General features: G+C 55.7%; 3 protein-coding genes across 3 annotated transcripts; 2 read left to right on the top strand and 1 right to left on the bottom strand.

Moving 5' to 3' along the window:
• Nucleotides 1–1,911: 1,911 nt before the first annotated feature.
• On the top strand, nucleotides 1,912–9,205 carry BESB_040480 (uncharacterized protein; the record flags this gene model as incomplete). The annotated part of the gene is made up of 11 exons (XM_029362634.1): nucleotides 1,912–4,219; nucleotides 5,005–5,150; nucleotides 5,347–5,438; nucleotides 5,797–5,881; nucleotides 6,453–6,527; nucleotides 6,900–6,995; nucleotides 7,302–7,367; nucleotides 7,741–7,829; nucleotides 7,971–8,100; nucleotides 8,668–8,789; nucleotides 9,154–9,205. The coding sequence occupies 11 exons, from the start codon at nucleotides 1,912–1,914 to the stop codon at nucleotides 9,203–9,205; spliced, it is 3,261 nt and encodes a 1,086-aa protein (XP_029221599.1).
• A 969-nt stretch (nucleotides 9,206–10,174) lies between these two features.
• On the bottom strand, nucleotides 10,175–15,063 carry BESB_040470 (ZPR1 zinc finger domain-containing protein; the record flags this gene model as incomplete). The annotated part of the gene is made up of 8 exons (XM_029362633.1): nucleotides 10,175–10,243; nucleotides 10,777–11,222; nucleotides 11,626–11,728; nucleotides 12,026–12,138; nucleotides 12,564–12,770; nucleotides 13,159–13,546; nucleotides 14,075–14,248; nucleotides 14,845–15,063. The coding sequence occupies 8 exons, from the start codon at nucleotides 15,061–15,063 to the stop codon at nucleotides 10,175–10,177; spliced, it is 1,719 nt and encodes a 572-aa protein (XP_029221598.1).
• A 2,119-nt stretch (nucleotides 15,064–17,182) lies between these two features.
• BESB_040460 (thioredoxin domain-containing protein) lies at nucleotides 17,183–19,787 on the top strand (the record flags this gene model as incomplete). Its single annotated transcript, XM_029362632.1, has 5 exons — nucleotides 17,183–17,482; nucleotides 17,854–17,986; nucleotides 18,482–18,507; nucleotides 18,946–19,006; nucleotides 19,717–19,787. 5 exons carry the CDS (start codon nucleotides 17,183–17,185, stop codon nucleotides 19,785–19,787), a joined length of 591 nt encoding a protein of 196 aa, XP_029221597.1.
• Between the last annotated feature and the right edge of the window lie 2,007 nt (nucleotides 19,788–21,794).

The following is a 21,794-nucleotide window of genomic DNA, read 5'->3' as shown; positions in this document are numbered from 1 at the left end:
CGCCTGACCTGGCCTGGGTCTGCCGAGCGTTTGTTATACGGTCTTCAACACCACGCAAGCGTGCGCCTTTCTGCAGTTGGGAGCGTCCGCTCGCTCAGAATATCTCCTGCGCCTTAGCAAACAACGGTGGGGACGAAACGAAGCTCTGCTGAGTTACTGAGGATGATTGAAAAATTAGACTGCGGAGAAGCATCGATCACACGGCACCGGACTTGATGTACAGCTTTTGGCGTCCATGTCTCGTTACAGTTGGCTGGTACGCTGAGCGACACGAAGACAACCTGCGCCTCCTAAAAGAGGAGCCGAGTTCCTGCCTTGCGTCACTAGAGTTGATACAGTGGCAGGACTCACGTAATGAAGTTTTGCCTTCTCTTGCATTGACTGCATACGCGAGGGACCCAGACGACTCCAAACGCGAGCGGCGTGCCGGTCTACGGATGACTTGGTACATCGAGGACCGCTGTGAAACGAGAAGCCGTTTTACACCTCTACACGCAGAAGCAGAAGGCATCTGTACCCCCGCACGAAGGAAATCACACGAACTGGGTAGTGAAAGTCACACGAGAGGCGCGAATCCGAGAGAAAGGACATGGAAAAGCGCATGGCCCGGGCTGTGTAGAGTTGCAGATTCGTGCAGTTGCCAACAGCCAATGACACCGCATAGCTCAACGACTACACTACCACAATCTGTGAGAAAGCGGACTGGAATCAAGCTTCAAGTTGCCTCCCGTGTTCCTGTCGAATCATTATGGTCCCAACATGGACGTTCAGTGAGTTCCTTCAGCGTCCACTCTTTCAAACTTGACTTTTCTGCATGCAGCGCCGTTGCAGTCTCAGAGCATCGACATTGAGGCAACAGGCTTTTGGAGCGGAGATTTGCCGCTAAAAAAACAGGATACACGCTTTTACCAGGCACCACACGGGATTGCGCGGTGAGACAGTTTCGCGGGGCTCATGCAGATATCGTGACTCTTTCGCCTCAAACGGTGCGGAATGCCGAGGCGCTTGGGATGCATGCCACGTTGCATCTGTGATGGCGATTCGTCTGTATCTGCATACGTACGGATCAGCGAGTACACGCGCGCATTGCATGCGCGTTTGTGATTTTGTAAGTCTTCATATAGTGCGTGTGTAGGCATGGCAGGTTGAGAGAGAGATCCAATAGGCGACCATACAGCGCGCGTCCCGGCACGGCAACGTCGTCGTAAGCTGGCCATGCAGTCAGCGCCGTCGTGGCAGATGGGCTACAACTTGTCGTTTCTCTGTTCAGAGTCTACATGCGCAGTGCCGTAAAGAAAAATTCTGGATTTGCTGAAGCCGCTGGTTGCTTGGTGAGCCCGTGTAAAGACACCCGGTGGACCGCCGCTCGCTGCTGCTTGGTAACTCTTCGCGCGCCTCACTTCGGAGTTCCGAATAGGGCGAGCATTTCTTTGAGTCTGCACTGCTCCGATCGAAGCCCTCGCGTCCTTCTCGCATGCTTCTTCTCTTTTCATCCCACACTGCCGCGCGCCGCACTGATTTCAGAGCAAGGTCGACGCTCCTTCATGTCTGCCTCTTTCTTCTGAGACGTTATGGAGTATTAGCGTTTTTTCTCGATGCATTACTCTCCCCTCTGCTCTGGCTCTTTCATGTCGTGTCTTCTCTTGCCTTTGCTGCTCAGCGGCCCTGTTCGTTCCTTCGTCCTGCCACCGCGCCGCTGTCGTCTTCCACGTCCTTCTCCCCTCGAGGGGGGGAGCTGCGTATTCGGTTGGCCTGTCTTCCTCCTGAATCTTTTTTCTCTCGTCTTTATTACGACCTTCAAAGCCCCGTGGGCGCCCTCATACCCCGCATGCAGGCGGCAACTGACTGTAGTGGGCACTGGCCTGCTCCGTCTGTCAAAAGCACAGGCCATGTGTCATCGCACTAGACGTCATGGGAAGTACCATTCCTTTGTCGATGAACTTGTGCTCTCCGCCCCGTGAGCTGCTGAAGTCCACGGCCCCTGATTTGCCGCGCCACTTGCTGTCTCGACTGCCGGCGCGCCGTCGTAGCCGGTCAGGCTTTTTGGCGCGCGCCGCCAGGCGACGGCCCTTTCCAGGGTGCAGCCGGCGTCTTGTATCGTCTGTTTCGCCTTCAGAGGCTTTACCGGTCACTCCCGCCCGTTGGAGGATTGGTTGTGAACCGGCTTGCGGGTCGCGTCCTCTCTCGAGTTCTGTTTCGAGTCCGCCGTCTTCGCTCCCGCACGCGCGCGCTTTCGTGTCGGCTCCGGTTTGCGCCTCCGCTCACACGGCGGCCGCTTCCAGACAAGCCGTTTTCCCTTTGTCCCTCTTTTTTTGTCTCCGTTCGCAAGCCCCTCTCTCGGGTTGTCCTTTTTCTCTCTCCTCTGCCTCTTTCTGCTGCTCGTCTGTCCCGTTTTTCTCCTTTTCTGGGTCGTCGCCTCTCCAGCAATCGTTCGTTGCGGCATGTAAAGGTCCCTCGCCTCCTCTCCGTGCCCGGGCGTGGGCTTGCGCGCCTGGCGCACCGGTTCGCACCGACGCGGTTTGCTCGGCTCGCACGCCTTCGCGTCCTCCTTTCTCTCCCTTCTCTTTCTGGTCGTCGTCGTCTCCGCTTCAGCAGCCTCTAGCCGTCCCCCGAGCCCCTTGCCCCTTCCTGCCGGCCTCGTTCTCCTTCGCGTCCTCGTCAGTTCCCTCGCGCTGCCAGCGAGCCAAGTCTGCGGCTGCGGAGCAGCTGCGAGTGCGCGCGAGCGACGCTGGGCGTGGGTTCGAACCCGGAGAGGGCTGCCGCGGAAAGCAGGCCAGGGATGCCGAGGGCTGTCGCGCTGCGGCCTCGCGCCCCTCGACGCTGTCTCTGGGTTTTGCGAGTGAATCCTCTGCAGAAGCACGCCTTCTCCACGAAGCACTAGGGGCCTCGCTGTCGTCGCCAGGCATCCCAGGCGACGCGTTCGTTGAGTTCACGACTGAGAGCGTACGGGCGATGAACTTGGGCGCGAGCGAGAGCGAGCTCGCGGACGCTACCGGCGAGTCGAGGCGCAGGCCGACAGACCCAGACTGGACAGAAAAGGCAGCGGGCGATCCCGCTGCAGGATGCGATGGCGAGGAGACGCCTGGCGAGAAAACACGCCGTCGCGGAGCGTCCGGGAAGGTGTCGCGAATCAAAGTATTCTCTCTCAGCGCAGCGCATCACAGGGCCAAACGACCGCCCACGGAGCTGGACGCGCCATCTGCGTCTCCTCTCTTTTCGCCGATCCCCGATGACCAACTGTTTTCTCTCTCGCCAAACACTTTGAACGCGCAAGAGCTTCTCTACGTGCTGGGACGTGCGAGCCTCATCCTGCGGGACGGCGGAGAAGGACGCAGGGAAACGGAGGCCGGCGGCCTGGACGTTTCAGGCCCTCGCGCGCCTTCTTACGTTCCTGTGGCTGCTACCGTCTCATCGTCGCCCTCGTCTTCCGCTGAATCTGCTGCGGAAACCACTCAGGGACCAAGCGTAGATGCGCGGCTGAGCTCCACTTCGTGGTCACCCTCCTGGGGACTTTTCTCTCCCGACGCCTCTTCTTCCGCCTCGTCCTCACCGCCCTACTCGGCGCGCCAGCTGTCGCGTCCTGGCGCCCGCGAAGGCGAGTCTCTTTCTTCTCCAGACTTCGCAGCGAGCGGCGTTCAAGGCGCACTGTTCAGTCCCCGCGGGTTTCTTGCTCAGACAGATTTTGAACGCGCACAGCTGCGTCTGTGGACTCATCTGATGGAGCGTCTCACGTCGCTTCTGCCTTCGCTCAAGCCCCGCGAATTCACACGCGCCGTACAGACGCTCGGCTACGCGCGACCGGTGCTTTTAGAGCTCGCGAGGGAAGCCACGCTGTCTCTACCCACCAGGAGTCCCGCCAGCGACAGACAAGTGACCGGACATGCCAACCCGGCCGCTGCATCGAGGTCGGTTCGCTCTCAGTCTGCCAGTCGTTCGTTCGCTTTTTCTGCTTGCGAGTCGATGCCGAGGTGCGAGGGGGGCACCGCCGCGGGAGGGAGGGAGGGTCGGACCCAGCGAGAAACGAGGGCGCACGAAGAAAGAAAGAGAGAGGCGGAGGTGTTCTTGAAGGCTGACAGATACCTCGTCCTGCAGCTGAGGAGACAGGCGGGCCTTCGCGCCACCGCGTTCCACGGCGAGTGCCTCGCGAGAATCTTCTACGGCATGACCAAGGGCCAGATGGAAAACAACGAACAGTTCCTCGACTTTCTCACTTCCGAAGGTGACTTAACGCCTCTGTCCTCTGAAGCGTTGAGCGGCCTGCGTGTGTCGCTACCGCGTATCCTTCTACCCATCTACCTGCTCATGCTGTGTGCGAGCATATATCTCTCCACATCACCTTTATATTGCGGTATCTGGATCTCTGTGTGTAGATATATAACTGTCTGTCTACCTCCCTTGCTCCATTCACATGCATGTTTTCGCCTGCTTCGCGCAGGAACTTGCTCATTAAGAAAATGCGTGGAAGTCACAGTGCATGGCTTCGGGCGATCGCCGGCATCGAAGTAGTCCTCTGTCTTTCGGGGCACTACATCGTACAGCAAGGCGCCGAATGGAAGGCGCACTAGTTCATGGAATGCTGCGACTCTGGATGGCGATTCCAGGAGACGCTCTTAAACTGCATGGCGTTTTTTCTCTCTCTTATAATTTCGGTCCAAATATTGCATGCCTGTACCCACATACAGATGTATATTTATACATGTCTATATCTGTATTCATGCATTTATTAGTGTGTCCTCTTGGATGCGGGAGTCAGTCGCTTAGCTGCGCTTGGGTGTCCACGGACATCCAGAGTGCTGCTGTGGAGCAGCGGCGCTGCCTCCTCAGAGAACCTGCGCTCCATTGTGTGTCGTCGCCTGTAGGTTTTTCTGCCTATTGCCTCCGCAGCCCTCGGAAGCAGGTGTGGGGCGCCTTCAGGCTTTGTCGTTCGGCATCGCTTCCTTTCTCAGAGTTTCTTGAGTCTCTGTTTGCGTCTTGCGCTGTCTGGCGCTGTGTGTCTTTTCACAGTCTTGGAGAGATTGGACAAGAAGCTCCGTCCCTGGCAGCTGCATCGGATCTTCCAGGCTGCGTTCAACTCTCCGCACGTGTCTCGACACTTCAAGGCGGTGCTGGGCTCGCATCTTGTGGCGCGGCTCGCCTTTCTCCCTGGACAGGTAACTCAAGAAAGAGGAAAGTCCGAAAAAAAGTCGCTGCATGTCGCTTCCGAACGTAGCTTGGGACAGGTGGGCAGTGCAGCGAAACATGGGCTGGACAGCGGTGAAGCCAGGACGGACGCAGTCAACTTTCAGCCTTGGTTCGCAACCCCTTTTCGCGCACGCACATCGGTATGTTCTCATTTTCGCGTCGCAGAGTCTGGCGGACTTCCTACCCAAGTGCACAGAGATTGGCCTCACGAAGAAGATCGAAAACGTCGTGAAGATCAACGTCATCTGCGGCAAACGGTCAGACTCGCCTTGCGTTGCAGTGCAGGCTCGGAGCCTAACTGACGACGAGCCACGTCTCGAGAGGGAGTCGCGCTGCAACTCTGGGCCTCCCAACCTCGCAGGAGATATACTTTCGAGTCGCGTCCGCTGAGTTGTTTTCTGTCGCGCATGCCAGTGGCGAAGCGCAGGTCCCATAGGCCTCTGCGTTCTATTTTCAGCTGTTGTCGGTGCAGCATCGCAGACATGTCGATGCATGCTTCCAGATCTGTATCGTGCGCGGAGTGTACCTTCGCCTGTGACCTGCGGGCCGCGCAGCTTCCGCTTTGAGGGGCGAGGCGGACTTCAGTTTTTTTGTAGTTTTTCTGTTTCCGCTCAGGCTACGCGCCTGGGAAGATCCCTCGTTGCTCATTTCGCTGGGCTACCCGCTAGTCATGTGCGACTTGATATCGCCGAGCAACGTGGTGCGTGGAGCAGCCGCAAGCTGAAGCTGCGGCAGAGCAAAACGACCGAACGGCGAAGAGCGAAGAGCGGCCGATACACACCGTCAACAGCTCACAGCCGCACATACACACATATGTAAATATCCATACAAAAAACTAAAATATGTATGCATATGTATATTCATGCATACGTGTATATAAATATATATATATACATATATATATGTCCAGGGCGTGCCAGTGCAGTTTGCCTGCGCAGGGAGCCGCGCCTGTGAGACCTGTGGACCGCGAAGTGGAGTCAGGAGAGATGAATCTTCTGCTCATGCGTGACTATCAACGCCGTTTCTTCTATGCGAGTTCGAGTTACATTCGTTCACAATATCACAAACATAAAGTGTTTGCGCTAGCCTGGACCCGTTGGCGTGCATGCATCTTTCCGAGCGGAAGCAGGTGACGCATTGCGGAGTCGTCGGTGTCTGCTTCATGCTGCAGCTTTACTGTATTTTCTAGCGATATCAAGAGCTTTACTGTCGCTTGTGAATGTGAGAAGATGTTGATTTTCTGGATTCAAGCTCTCTCGCGTGTCTCGCAGGTGGCGCTTTTCCGGCAGCTGCGCCTGCGAGTGAATTTCGCATATCCTTCTCTCGACGCAGAGCAGGTTCGTAGCGCGCCGCGCGACCCGTTGAAAGCTTGCCTCTCTCTGTATACAGCTGAACCTCTCTTTCCTCTCTATCTCTCTCTAATTCTCTATCCATCTCTCTCTACCAGCCTATCTAGCTGTCTGTCCGTCTAGCTCCGGACAATGCGGCATTACACATGACGTTGGCTCACGGGTTCTGTGTCTATCTTCGCGCTCCTCCGCACACTTTGCTTTGGGAGGTACTCTTGCATGCGTGGGCATCGCCACGCGTTTCTGGTGCACATCTCGCTCTCCACGCCCTTCCGAGGGCTTCCTTGCTCGCTGAGAAGTGGAGCTGCTGCACCGAGTGCGTTTACACTCCGCATGTCTTCGCTCGCGTTTTCTTTCTCTTTCCCGCAGCACGAAGCGGACTACCGCCGGGCAGTACGAAATGTCAACGCGGCGCTCGTTCCCTTGAAGCTTATGGAAGCTCGCCTGCGCGTCTTTCGCCCGAATGTAGGAAGAAAAACTCGTTTCATCGGTTCCACTGACTCGCCCTCGAGCAGAGGTCTGCTTTCGTTCGCGTTTCTACCTCTCTCAGCCACCACACAACTGTGAGTTTTCTGAAGTCTACGCTTCCAGTCTGCGGCAAGCTGTGCGGTAGCAACCCTGCGGTCCCTGTGGAGACTGCGCCTGCGGCCGATAAAGTGTGTTTCCTCTCTGCTCGCTAGACACCACAGGCGCGTGGACATGTAGGGTGATGTGCAAAGTTCGCATCTACGCGCTGTCTGTCTGCGCCGCTTTTCTCTTTGCTTCTCCCAGGTCTACGAAATCCTGTCGCCGTCGTTGCGGGCTTGGCTGGCGACTGTTAGAGAGGCGCCGCTGAAAGTATAACCCGACGCCTGTTTGAATTCGAGATAGCGGGAACCCGGCGCAGACGCGGCGTCAGGCTGCAGAAACACTGTCAAAAATTTTGGTCGAGACTTCCATATGCGCCGATGTATAGCTTTCTGCGAATTCACTAAATGCACACTTGCTGCACAGAGTTCGCTGCGTGGCGATTCGCCTGCATGGACAGTTTAGCAGGAGTAGGTGTTTGCTTGCGTCGTCCTTGTGGGACTCCATTCTGCGAACACCGGCTCAGCGATCTGCTTGTGTGACGGCGTGTCTCGTTTTTTTTATTGCTTCCTTCGTGCGCGTGGAAGGCGTTTAGTGGGACTTTGGGTGGCCTTCTGTCTCGCGGCCGGTGCGGTTTTTGCAGCTGACATCGTTTCTGCCGCCAGCTGATCAAGCGCACGTGAACGCGCCGCTCCTGCTGGGACTGGCGGAGCTGATTGAAGAGACGAACAAGTCGCACTCGAAGGCTGAATCGCCAGATTTCGAGAAGGCGTCCTCTCACCTCTCTGTGCCTCACACAGCGACGACTGAGACGTCGTTCGCATCTTCTCCGTGGGATGCGCGTGAGGAAAACGCCTGTTCCGAGGTTCGCAGTGAAATTCGACATCCTGCGCTTCTGCTGCACCCTCACCTCCAGGGCCCGTTCCTCCTCGAGACAGCGTCGCCCCTGACTAAAACATTTCTCGAGTGGGACACGCCCTGGCTGTTCTACCCGCCTTTCAAAGTATGCAAAAAAAAAATTATTGTCGAGCCAAGCCACCAAACGACGCGCATATATATAACTACACATACACACGAAAAGATATATATATATACATATATTTATATATATCAAGCCATGGACACATCGCTCTCACGCTTTGTAGTGCATCGAGTCGAGTGGGTGGTGCCGCGGATCGCGCGCACCTGCGTTCACGATCTCGATGTGCTTCTATCTGTTTGTCTATCCACATGCATGCGCGCACCCAGGGCGTTCGTATGGAAGCGAGCCTCTGGTCGGAGTGAATGCACACGCGTGGGTTTCCCGTGGCAAATCAAAGCTGCAGACTACACCCATATATATATATATATATATATATATATATATATATATATATATATATATATATATATATATATATATATATATTTGTGTATGCAATATGCGCACGCGGCTAACTCGATAAGAGAAAGCTAATTCCGTAAACGTTTGTACCTATATATATATATATATATATATATATATATATATGTCGAGCTGCAGCGAATGCGCATCCGACCGAGCTCTGGATGTATTGTCTTTTGCCTCAAGCGATTCGAGAGCCGAGTGTATACTGAGACGAAGCGCAGATGCCTGGCTGAGGAGGGCTGGGAGCTGGTCGCGCTTTCTGCGGAGGAGTACCTTGCGCTGCCCGATGCCTCAAGCAAGAAGAGGTCAGATGCGAGGAGACCGTTGGTCTCTGTGCGTTCGTTCGCCTCGTTGCTAGTTTCTCGCTGTGCGTTGTCTGCCAGCAGTGAACTGATTCTCATATTTATATATATATGCGTGTGCACATGCATAATGGTGTTTGTATCGCCAGCCGTCAGACCATCTGTTGAACCAGGATTATTCATACATCTCGAAAGTCCACTTCTCCCCGCTCGAGGTACCGCTCTCTCTGTCTGGCTCTCCATCGACGTACACATTTTCCTTCATCTTCGGACGTCTCTCAATCTCAGCTGCTTACACTTACGCTCTGCACCTCGGTCTGTTGCTTGGCCGTCACATATGTATCCACTTATGTTATGTCTCTTTCAGGTGGCTGATCAACGAGATGAGAACGAAGCTGCTTCTTGCACAAGAAAAGTGAAGTCTCCTCTCGAGCAAGGCGGATGAAAGAGCCCTAAACCGTCTCCCCCCCGCCCGAAGCCGATGTGTGTTTATACAGGTGCATGCGTCTACACGTATATATATTTAGGCATGCGCATGTATATTTGCCGATGCGTGCGTGTGTGAGCGTGCTGGTGGAGGACGCATACATGTATATTTGAGAGTGCACATGTTGCATGCATAAAGCTGATGCGTGGCTGTGATGTAACGAGCTCGTGGACGTATTTCACAGGCGTATAGAGCGCAGGGTTTACCCGCTGCGGGAATATACGCCAGCCGCTCGCACCAACACTACCCTGCGCAACTCTACACCTCTGCCTGCGCTGAACCGCTCAGGTGTCTGCTGTCGTGGGGCCTCGCGATTTGAACTCAGATTTCGTTTTTGCGTCGAAAAGCGGAACTACGCAGCTCTTTGTCCGGACCGAAAAAAGGGAAATTTCTCGAAAAACTCTGACTGGTGACGCACAAAAATCGAACCACACGCGAGGAACTGCGCGGCGATGAGCGCGAGAGGGAGTGAACCCTGCAGCCTCGGAAAAAACGACAAGATTCTCTGCATTTGCGGACTCTCCTAGACACTGCAAAACGCAGCAGCGCTCGCCGCCCTTGTCAAAAAAGATTTCCCTCCTTCACCTCCTCCTCTTGGCTCTCCATGCAGTTTCCGTCGTCGTCTCTGTCGCGAAAACTTCCTCCGGGGGCTCTGGGTCTGCGCATTACATAGACAATGTATTAGCTCTTCGCTTGCCGTTTCGCGTATCTCAGCCGCCGCGCAGAAATTCTGCGCCCTAAAACTTTTCGCTCCTCTTTGTGCAGCCTATTCCTTCGCGGCAAGAGGCGCATGCACTCGATTTCCGGCGGCTAGCGGCCCAGATGAGGCCTTTGAGACGATGGAATTGCAGCGCGGAGGGAGAGTTGCTCGAGAAGAGACGTCGGAACCCAAAAAGGCTCTCTACACCTGCATGTCCGTGAGGCCGAGATCGTCTTCCTGCTCCTTCGTCCGCTTGTACCTCTCTGTCGTCTGAAAAGCCAACAAAAGAAACAGATGCAAAACGGTTGCAGAGGCGGGCACACTTGAGCGTCTGACCGAAGGCGCTCACACCGAAGACAGCGCGACCCCGTGCGCACAGCAACCGCGCACGATTCAGCCTCAGAGCGCGAAGCGAAGGAGGCGAAACGAGAAGGAGGAGCTAATTCCCCGACAAAACTTTGTCTCATTAAACCGGCGCCGTTGGTTTGATTGAACGGTCGCACCCAGATAACTCCATTCCAGTCTGGGACTTAAGGATCGCGCTAGCGACGAGAAGGCAAGTGAAAAACAGCGAAAGAAAGAGAGGAAAAGAGGACGAGAAGACACCTCGCGACCGCAGACGACATAGGCCGTTGGAGGCGCTGAGCAGGCGCCAATGCGAGTCCGAATGAAAGGAAGGGAACTGCGCAAACGGGGCACGAGGGGGACAAGAAAAGAGAAAACAGACACTGGAGAGGACGACGAAGACGCGAGCAGTTCGAAAACTCGAAAAGAATGAGTACACAGAGGAAACCCTTGCTTACCAACTGCGCGTCGACTTGAACGGCGAGAAGCACGTCTCCTTCTTTCGCTTTCTTGATATCCTCTTCACTCAGTTTTTCGTCCACTATCTCTGCGAGTTCTTCGCGGGCCTCGCCGTCCTTGTAGTGCGTCGCGGAGCTTTCGGCGTCTTCGCGCTTGCCCTCGGCCTTCTCCGCCGGCTGGTCAGCCTCCTTCGCCTTCCTGTGCCTATTCTTCTCCTCGAGCAGCGCAGAGCGCCTCCTCCCGATGAAAGACATGTCCGCGCAGTCGTCCACGATGAAGGTGAAAGGCAAGTTCTCTCCCTTCTCCAGGGCGCGAATCTTCTCGATGACCTCTGACATCTTTTCGCGCTTCTCCGTTGGTGCGCTGTCGCCGCATGCAAACGGGGCGGACTCGCCCAGCGCCTCGGCGAGCTTCCCTAGCAGCCCCTCCACGGTCGTGAACTCGCCTACGTGTCGGCACAAAAAAAAATAGCCGAAAAGAGTTTTAAAATCCGAAAAGATTGACTATAACCCTATACGAGGGCTCCGGGTAGAGCGAAGGAAATCAGACGGGAATGACCAAAAAATCCCCCCCGCCTCAGCGATCAGAGCCTCGCGAACACGACAAAGAGGGAGGAGAAGGCGTGGGAACGCGTCGCCATCTTTCCTGCCAGCGGCAGAAAGAAATGGACGCACACGCGCATGCACTGGAGTCCATAAAACGAACATACGCCTTACCTTCACTTTCCATCTCCTCGACAGGTTCACACGCGCCGCCCGCCGCTCACCACCCGAACAAGAAGAGCGCGGAAAAAGAGAATCGAGAAAAATAGTTCTAGCCGTGACGAAAAATGGAGCTGGAAGACGTACCTCCTTGCACACCGCCCTGCATGGAAAAGTCGAGGGAAGGAATCTCCACGACAGCCGTGTCGCTCTTGAGCACGTCGCGGTTCAAGTCCTCGGCGTTCTCAACCTGCACCCGCAGACACACGCGAGAGTAAAACGATTAACAGGAGGCCTCAAGGAAACAAAGATACACCAAGAAAGGAGGGAAGCAGCAGCGAAACGTACGCAGAGGACCGGAGAAGCAAGGCCACCGCAGAAGCGCCGCACGGAGAAGGGCGCCGACTGAAACGGAGACGAGCCGAGATGGAAAGACGAAATCTGCAAACGGTGACCCCTGATGACCCGCGAGAATCTGAAGGATACGAGCCACTCGCTGTAGCGGAAAAAAGAGGAAAAAGGGGAAAAAAATTGAAAAGTGACTCACGATCAAAATCCACCGACGACCGGTGGGGCCGAACGCTCCCGCAGCCTTAATTTCTGAGTGGCGCCCTCCACAGTTCTGGCACAGGAAGGAGAAGATCAGGCATCTCCTAAAACCTGAAAACCAAGCAGACACGCACACTTCATCCTTACGTGCCTCTCTCTCTCTCGCGGGCGACGCGCATGAGGACATCTGTCTCCGTCCGGGGAGGCACCTCGAGAGGGCCTGAATTCATCTCTGATTTTTCGGTTTTTTCCCGGATTTTTTTCTTTATTTCTTCCCTTTTTCAGCGCGTTCCCCTCTTCGACGTGCACATTCGCGCCTCTCTTCCTTTCATCTTGCCGAGTTAACTGCCTCAGTGCGACATCCTCGACCCTCCCGCGTTAAGAGAACTCGTTGTCTCTTTTTCTCTCGCCTCTCTCTTTCCACGCTTGCGCAGATGTGAATCTCGCTGATTCCCCCGAAATGCGCCGAGGCGCAGCCATAACACTGTATTCTCTACAACGAGTGAAGCACAACTTCTGAAATTAGTCCCCCTCACCGGGCACGTCGATTTCGCACACGTTGTTGGAGCCTTCGGTGCCGCAGTGCGGGCACGCGACGGGCAGCGAGAAGACGTAGTCCTCCTCCAAAACCTTGTCCTTCTCGTCGCGGGCCGCGGTCGCCTTCACGTCCTCAGGGAGCGGCTGCGAGAGATCCCACACGTGCGGCTTCGCGCCCTCGCGGAGTTGCGCCGGAATATCCGCGCCTGAAGATCGGAAGAAACCAACACGACATCCGCACCGCTCCCCGCGAGAAATGCAGATGGCAGAGCGATGGAAACCCCCCCCTTCACAACGAAACGAAGAGAGAATAAAACACTGCGCACGCGTGCCAAGACACAGTCGAGGCAGACGCACCGAAGGTGTGCAGGCGCGCCCGCAACTCTCTCGCACTTCTTCGCGTAAGCGGCTGGTGTCTATAGAGAGATCATTGACGCGTATACACGGTTTCAGGCCCATATACATAGATATATGTTCATATATGCATCTGCGTGCTCGGACTCCGCCCTCAGCTACGTCTTCGTCTGCATAGGCTTGTATGTCCTCAGCTCAGGTCTTTGCGCATGGCTGGCGGGCGCGTCGCGCGCTGCGTACCTTCTCTTTCCTCTTCGCCGGCGCGTTTTTCGTCGTTTTGCGCCTCGTAGAATCCCATGGCGTGAAGTTGCTCCTTGCTGCGTTCGTAGCGAGTGATGCGAACTTGGAAGTCGCGCGCCTTGCCGCCGTCGAGCGGCGCAAAGTCTTCGGGGCTGGTCCCCGCGGGCACCTCCGCTGCGGCTTCGGCGGCGGCAGGCAGCGCCTCGATGTACGAGTTGCCGCTGGGGTCGTCAAGAATCAGCGTCCAGGGCGTCTCGAGGGCGTCGCTCGCGATGCACCGCACCAGCTTCAGAATCACTTGGTCTATCTGCTCGGCGACTTGCGGACACTGCACGCGCCGCGCCGGCTGGTCCAGCCGCAGCGTCTCAATCATGTGTCGAGTCAAACCCTGAAGAAAACAAGGCAACAGACACGCGAGTGACAGCGGCACCCGCGTGAGCGCAGGACCAAGGGGCAGCGGAAGCTCCTCGGCGCAGGCAACGGCCTCAAGTTCCAAAAAACGCGAGGCCAGGCGACCGCCGCAGAAGCAGAAAGGCGAGGTGCGGCCATGGACGCGCACACATCCGTCGATCTACCTGCCTACCGACTTCGTGAAGACGCAGCCAAGTCGAAGCCAAGAGAGCGCAGAGGGGCGTGCCTCCACACTTCGCTCAAGGAACATGCTCATCCGCGCTGGCGTCCGCAGCGCCGCGAAGTCAACGGTTAAACGCGCCAAATGCTGAAAACCCAGCCCCAGTGCAAACGAGAGAAGGAGAGGGACGCGCCAGGCACTTACAAATATGCATGCATGTATATACAGGTGAGACAGAGAAGAATACATGTTCATATATATTCATATATATTGACACGTACAGACATGTGTGCAGGACGAGAGTCCGGGATCCGTGCGTTTTCTGCGGTATCCTGTGGGCTTTACCTCCACGGTGGTGAGCTCTCCCCGCTCTCTCTTTGGCGGAATCTCGATTTCCAGCTCCTTGAGAATGACTGTGGCGTGCTCGCCCTTGACTAGCTGCCTGTCAAAGTCTGCCGGCCTGCGGACGGTCAGTTCGAGGCGCACCCCCTGCGGCGCCAAAGCCGCAGCTGACTGAACCTGCAAAACACACGCAAGAGGAAACAAAGTTCTGCGCCTTCCAGAAAGCAGCGGATCTGCTTCTACGCGTCAAGAAAGCAAACATACACATATATAGACAAACATATATACACACATACATACATATACATGTACATATACATATATATAGGAGCGTGTATGTAGGAAGGAGAGAGAGGAGCACGCAGACAAGAAAATTGACACTTCTCTGCAGGCAAGAGGCCCCCGAGAGGGAAGACTGGAAACAAGCTCGCGGACGCGGGCGAACGAGCGGAGGCAAACGGGAAGGCCAGAAATGAAGGACAGCTATTTCCCAGTTCCGGGAAAATCCGTAGAAGTATGTGCAGCGGGACAGACGCCCTGACACATGCATATGCGCAGACAAGCATTCTTTCTCGCAATCTGCAACCCGGCCTTCGAAGGGGACGACATCCAGTGCATTTTGAGCCGCTCGCAGGGTCGCCACAGGCCACAGGGCTCGTCAGCATACACAGGAACAGACGGACAACGATACCTCTCCATCTGAGTACTCTGCAGGGCCAAACTTCAAGCCATTCGGCCGTCTGATTCCCTTTTCGCGAGACGCGGGGACGCACCTCGCGGTTGCTGTAGTTGCAATGAGGGCAGGAGAAAGAAACGAGGATGATTTCCTTGAAATGAGGGATCTTGTGAAGCAGGAGCAACGTTTTTCCATTCTCTTCGCAGCTGGGGCACATAGACTCGACTTCGGTCAGGTTCCGCAGCAACTCGTCTTCCTCCTCCTCACGCTTCGCCCGCGCCTCCTCGCCCTCCGGCTTCTTCTCCTCGAGCGCCATCGTGTAGCCTGTCCGCGGAAATGAAAGAACAGTAGATAAAAATCAAAGAAATGGCATGCGCGTGCATTTGTCCGCAAACAAAGAGGTTCCGAGAAACAGCATGCAACGGCCTCGCATATATACATACAAATGAATAGATGCACATAAATATATGTGTTGGAGGCAGCGATGTTCGTTGGAGTTGAACGCGGCAGATTCAGACGAGACGCGCAACAGTCGAGTGGTGCAGAGAGTTCCGGTGTACAGAGACCTTAGACGGAGGGCAAGCAACCCGCGACTTGGCGCCCTTTTCGAGCTTTTTAAGTCTTCATCTTGGATGAGTCGGCCTCGGAAGATCCCTGCTCAGGCCCGCGTCTAAGACGCCTCCAGAGAAGCAGAAGTTCGGCGCAACTGACTTAAAGTAAAAAACCGAACCACTGGACGGCTCCACAACGAGCGCGCCGAATTTCAGAGAAGCAGCGAGGATGTCAGAGCGCTGATTTTTCCCTCGACTCAGCGGCAGACACGTGGTAGCCGCTCCCTGGCTAGAACGACGCAAAAAAACCCGGACTTTTCTCCCTTCACTCATCGAAGAGAATACGTGAAAGTCTGCCTTCTTGACTGCGCAGCGGCCTGCGTAGGCCCCACTGTTTCACCGTCGTCCGGAGCTCAACCCACGCTGCGTGTCGCGGCGAAGGGCGAGCGGATTTTCCAGCAAAAAAATGCGGCGGAATTGATGCCGACAAGCCGCCTGGAAGTCAGAGGCGCTGCCCTGAATTTTTTATGATTTTTTAGAGAGAAAAAACTCGAATACCGCGGGCCAGCAGCTCGACGGGGTCCGACGCTGGGCGTATGGACTTTCTCGACCTACCCGCTCTGTTTACCTGAAGATACGATGACAGGTGAGGCCGTTCGCGCGACTAGCGGAAGCTCCTCCTGATCGAAGAAGCGTTGAGGCCAAAGAAACAACTAGGAAAAACGAAATGGGAAGTAAATGCGTAATCTGCAAGCCTGTCGATTCGCATGCGCCGTTCGCGTCGCGCTGAAAACCGCGATTTTTCTCGCGCGCCGCATGTGCCGCGACCCCGCCTGCGACTCGTCAGCTCCGCAGCCGCGACTAAGAAGGGAAACGGCGGGCGCGGAGGAAGCTAGAAAATCCGAAAAAGACGAGAATATGTGGCTCTTTCCTCCTCATAAAAGTCAGACTGCGTCTCATATCGACGCACGACCGCCTGCGACTGCGTTTCTCCTTTGCTGCCGCTGTTGTCCGCGGCGAGATCCGCCCCAGATAATTGGAATGTGAAACGTGTCTACCCAAGAGGGAGCCGAAATGGCGCAGAGAATCACGAGGGCCCTCGCCAGACCTCGCTGGAGTCGAAAACGAAGCGAGAGAGGCAGACTTCAGACCGATTAACCTGGCTTTCCGCTGGCTCGAGATGCCAGCGAAGCGTCCCCTTCGTCTCGACGCTTTTCTCAAGAAAACTTTGCGCTGTCGCCGTCGCACACCGGCAAGGGGTGAGAGCGAAAAGGCGCTGGGCGGGCACGAACTGGAGGGTGTACATACAGCTGAATTCTCGGGTATTCTCTTCAATGTCTGTCTCTTTCTGTTTTGCGTACATTTATCTCACTTCTGCAGTCCACGCAGATCTCGTAGCAGACCGTTTCGCGGGCGAGGAAAATCTGCTGTCTTCCGTGCGTGTCGAACTGATTCCGCGTTTCCCGCCTGTCTTGTGCGGCGTTTCCACTGATGAGCCACAGAGAAAAGGCTCGTTTTCCTCGCAGTAAACTTCCGCAACTACGCAACATTCGGCTGTCCACCCAGGCTGAGATCCTCAAGAAGCCTCTGGTCTTTCCGCTCCTTTCTCTACCCCTGTCTCGCACCCGTGTCTTCCCGCTGGCTCGTGATCGTTAGCTCACCCGTTTCTCCGCTTTCCACTCGATTTTCCCCCCAATTTTTCCATTCGCTGTCTCTCGCCTGTCTTCCGCGCCTTCCTTCGCGCGACACATCCGTGTTCTGCCTCTTCTGGTGCCCTCGTCGTCGCCTCTCTGCCGCCCTTCTTTGTCGCCCTCACTCCTGCTGTCTTCCCGGCTTCTTTCGGCGTCCCTCACGAGTCTCCTCCGTCTTTTTTTCGATTTCGCAATGGCGAATCCTGCCTCAGCTGCAGTTCTCCAGCAGCGCGTGGAGGAGCAGATCCTCCGCGCGCTGGAGGAGAAGGAGGCGCACCTCGACGCGGCGCTCGAGGCTGCGAACGCCGAGCAGGCACAGAAGTACGCAGACCTCAACGACGACGATCTCGAGGAGCTCCGCGAACGCCGGAAGCGCCAGCTGCAACAACAGCAGCTGCGTCGCGAGAAGATGCGGGAGAAGGGCCACGGCGGCCTCCAGGAGCTCCACGACGAAAAGGCCTTCTTCCAAGCCGCCCGCGAGTCCAAGAAACTGGTAAGGCCCTGAAAGCCCCGACGCGAAACACCCGCTTGCTGCGTGCTCGTGCCTTACGGGTGAAGAAGAGGGACGCAGCCACCGCGCAGCTCGAAGACAGGAGAGAAACTGGGAACTCGCACGAAACCAGCGACGTCCTGCGCCCGGGGCTAACTCTGGTTTTGTTCTGCTTCCCTGCCACTGGGCGCTTCGAGGCGCGCTCTTCGCGCGTGCCCTTCACCCGGACCTCGCGTTCTTTCCCTGTTCTGCAACTCGCTGCCGGTTCCACTCTCTCGGCGCCTCGGCAGCGTCTGCATCCGCTTGCGACCCTCTGTTCCTCTTCTCGGGTGCCCGCACGTGATAGGAATTTCCTGTTCGTCTTCTCTTTTCAGGTGGCTCACTTTTTTCGGCCCTCGAACCGCATGTGTGAGATCGTTGACGCGCGCTTGGCTCAGATGGCGCATCGCCACATGGACGTCCGGTGCATCAAAATCAACGCCGAGAAGTCCCCCTTCCTCGCGGAACGTACGCTTGCTCACAAAAGAGAGACGCCGGGGCAGAAAACGAAAACTGCTTTCTAAAAACATCCCGCGCTTGTCGATCTGGCCTCAGGAGTCATCGTGCGCCGTTGCTCAGTCCCGAAGACAGGACAGGTGGCTCTGTGCAAGACTCATGCAACGCGTGTGCAGAGCAGCACTTGTAGGGCAAGCCGATTGAGTGCGATGCCTGCGATGCTGCAAACATTTCTTTTTTCTCGTGCCTTTCTGCTCCGCGCTCACTCTTCTCTGCGGCTGCGCGACGCGATCTCCCCTGACTGAGCACTGAATAAGGGGCGGGCTGTCTCCTCCGCTCGCGCCTGAACTCGCATTGACGTCTTCTGTTCGACTCCTGCGCGGTCGCCACAGAGGAAGACGCCAGGCAGCGGAAATGCGTTCCCTCGGGGCTGCGCCGTGGCGAATCTTTCACCGTGCGTGACTTCCGAAAACAGTTTTTTTCGCCTTTTCTCCCTCCTTTGCGCAGGTCTGAAGATCTGGTGTCTGCCAACGGTAAGCTACGCCCTCTCCTTGCGAACTCCACAGCCGGCGTTCTTCACGCTCCCCGAGTCTCTCCTCACTCCTCGCGTTTCCTGTCGTCTGCTGTCTCTGGGGTCGCCCACGGTCTCCTCCGTGCCTGTCTGCGTGAACCGAGACAGGGTTGCGTGTGCGGGATTCGCCTGGCGCCTACCGATATATAGATTCACTAATATACAGTTTTATGCGCTCCGACATACGCTTTTATGCGTCTGTGTGAGCATGCCTCAGCCGTGCATGAAAGTTTATCCACTGGCCTGTCTATCTGGAAAGGATCCCACTCCTAAAGCGCTTCTGTAGCTGCATTCGGTCCGCGGCGTCCTTGCGCTCTATGCTGTGCGTCTTTTCCGCTCTTTTTCAGCTCGTGCCCCTTTTTATCTTTTTTCAGCTTTTCTTCTCGCTTTTTTTTTCCAGCTGGTGCTGGTGATAGATGGCAAGACTGAGCATTCCATCGTCGGACTTGACGAACTCGGAGGTAACTCGCGAATCACCTCTCGGTTTGCACCCGCACGCTCTGGCTTCGTATTCTCCTCGTGACTGCGTTGCCTTCGTGTCAGTCGGGCGAAGCACATTCGCACGCGAGCTACAGAGGGGGGCCATCGCACTGTAACGCCATAGCTGTTTCAGATACCAGAGCTTATGTGCACAAGCATGTGCATATGCATTTATCTATCCACCTCTATAGATTTACCTGTATCGATTTTTGTCTGTGAATCTATCTAGCTATGCCTCTCCATCTATGTGTGTAGTTACAAAGGCAGATGCCTCTGCACACAGAGCGCACCTCGACAGGCGCATGGGTGGCAGAGAGTTGAACCTAGAGGACAAAAAAGGGATGGTCGCCTGTAGATAGAGTTGCGTTTTTCTCAAGATATGTGTCATGCTATGGGTTGCGAACGAATGACAAACGTACGCGAAGGAATGAGATACAGCCCCCCCCCCCCCCCCCCTACCCCAAACTACGCCTTTGCGTGCGATGCATGTGAACTAGTCCACGTCTGTGATGAAATGGAGTACTCTGTTAAACGCAGACTGCAACGCGTATGCAGGAATGCGCAGCGCCACGCGTCCGGAGAGTTTGGGTCATCCTCGTACGGCGCAGAGAGCTGTAAAGGATGTGCGCCGCTGTCTCGCGGTCTTTTCTCTTCTGGAGCATGACTAGCTTGTGCGCCTTTTTTTCCGCAGGCGAAAAATTCACGCTCGATGACCTCGAAGACGCTCTCCGCCGGTGGAATGTTCTGCCCGAGGAGAAGTAGCCGCTTCTTGACGGCGCATCTGTGGGCGTCAAGCGCGCCGTTTCCAGTTATCTTGTTTCCATGTATCAACGCGCGGATAGTATCTCGCCATTTCTGTGATATTCACGCGCATGCATGCGGGCACGTATCCCAGAACCTTTTCTTTCTAGACGGCGCATGCGCAAGCGTTTGATGCGTATACGCTTGTATGCTTTCCTCGGGTAAAGGCGCATGTGTGAAGCCTGTGTATCGACACCGACAACCTTTTTTTCGGAGGGAATATCACTGTTTTTAGAGCCCCGCCGCCGAGAGCTGCCGCGTCAGCAGGCTTTAGCAGAAATGGCGCCAGCCTACCGAAAGTCGCTTCCATTTCCTGTCTCTGTTTTCCGCGCGGACGCGCTCCGCGCTGCATGGGAAGAGCGCCGTTGAGGTGAGAGCGATGGAGGCATCACCCGCAGTTTCCGAACTAAGTGAACTCCTTGAGGTGACAGAACGCCGCCCTTTGACGAATCAACCGCTCACACAAGCGTAGCTCAGCCAACAGATCGAGAGGAGTTTGCCACACACGCATCCGTGGCTCAGAGTCAAAAGAGTCACCCGGCGAAACGTGTGGCATACAACCACCAGAACAACAAGAGAGCCGCACGCAGAGCAGGGCATCGACGTCGGCGTTGGGATCCCAGTACCACGAGCGACAACTCCAGGCCGTTTCGTTTATTTTGAGCATTCCGCCCTGCGAAAGGGTCTCCATTTCGAGCCGGATTGACTCCGCTGATATCGATCTGCGAGAAGACAGCTTCACACGATAAGTCGTGTATGGCAAAAGGATGCACAGATCGGCGCATGCATGCAGTCGCGCTGCAATTACAGCTTTGAATCCGCCTACAAATGCACATGTGAGGTTGTGTTTATGCGGAAAGCCGCAGCTCCGCGCCAGACAAGCTACCTACTTCGCTGAAGGCGCGTTTCGTAGCCACAATAGAACCGATGCCTCCCCTCGTGTGCACGAATTACAAAGAGAACTATGATGAGGCATGCAGGCGCTCGTGTGAGAGCTCGCACTACTCTGGTGAGTTGGGAAAAACTGAAGGAGCTACCAAGGATTCGTGCCTTTAGTAGAAGCACGCGCAAGAGAGGCTCTCGACAAGGCTGTTCATGCGCGGTTGACTCCTTCCCAAGTGCCCGCGTGGTCTTCTTTTCGCCTGTCAATGTGCTCGCAGCACTTTCACGGCACACGCCGAGATCGTTACAATAAATATCTATATCTATATCTATTGAAAACTTATGTACGCATGCGTGAGTGAGCCTGACGGCCTTTCGTCGTCCGTCAGGCCAATACGGCGGACAGATTCGAGCAACTGTGACGGTTTGCAACTGCAGGAAGAGGCAAATAAATCTCTCCGATGCGGAGTGAGCGTATTCACCAAAGTTTGTCGCACGTATGGATCTCTTCGACGCTAAAGTGAACATACGGATAGATACGTGTGCCACACGCGTGCCCATCCATAATCGATGCTCATGTGCAACTCTATTGCACATGCACCTTCACTTCTGTTGGAGACGACTCTTTCCGAGGCGGAAATATGCTACAAGAGAGAAGCGTAGGGTGGTCACAAACCGCTGCTCTCCACAAAATCATCGGAAACTCCTCGACTCTTTCTGGAGAAAAGGTTTCCCGTGGGCGCCCTGCGGTGGACATACATCCGCCTGTACCTTCCTTCGCACCGCATATTGCATTTTTTCCACCAGTGTCCTGCGGGAGAGGAGGAAATCCTTTTCTCGTGGCATAGGTGCCTCGAATGCACGACTGTCGCGGTTGTTTTTTCACGGACATATAGAGGGTGCGTCTGGCGGCACGGGCGTCCCTCTCCCCGTTTGTCTTGACCTGTTTACACAGCGCGCCGAGCGTGCCGTCGATTTTTCGCATTTTTTGTCTGCGCGGTGCGCGGCGCCCTCCTTGCGGCATCATTGAGCATGTTTTCCTCCCAAACGCACACTTGTGGCGTTTCCAATCTCGCTTTTCAGGGC

The sequence above is a fragment of the Besnoitia besnoiti genome, chromosome II (genome assembly GCF_002563875.1).
Source record: "Besnoitia besnoiti strain Bb-Ger1 chromosome II, whole genome shotgun sequence".
NCBI lineage: Eukaryota > Apicomplexa > Conoidasida > Eucoccidiorida > Sarcocystidae > Besnoitia > Besnoitia besnoiti.
Note: the sequence above shows the minus strand (reverse complement) of the source record. Positions and strands in the feature narration are given on the sequence as shown.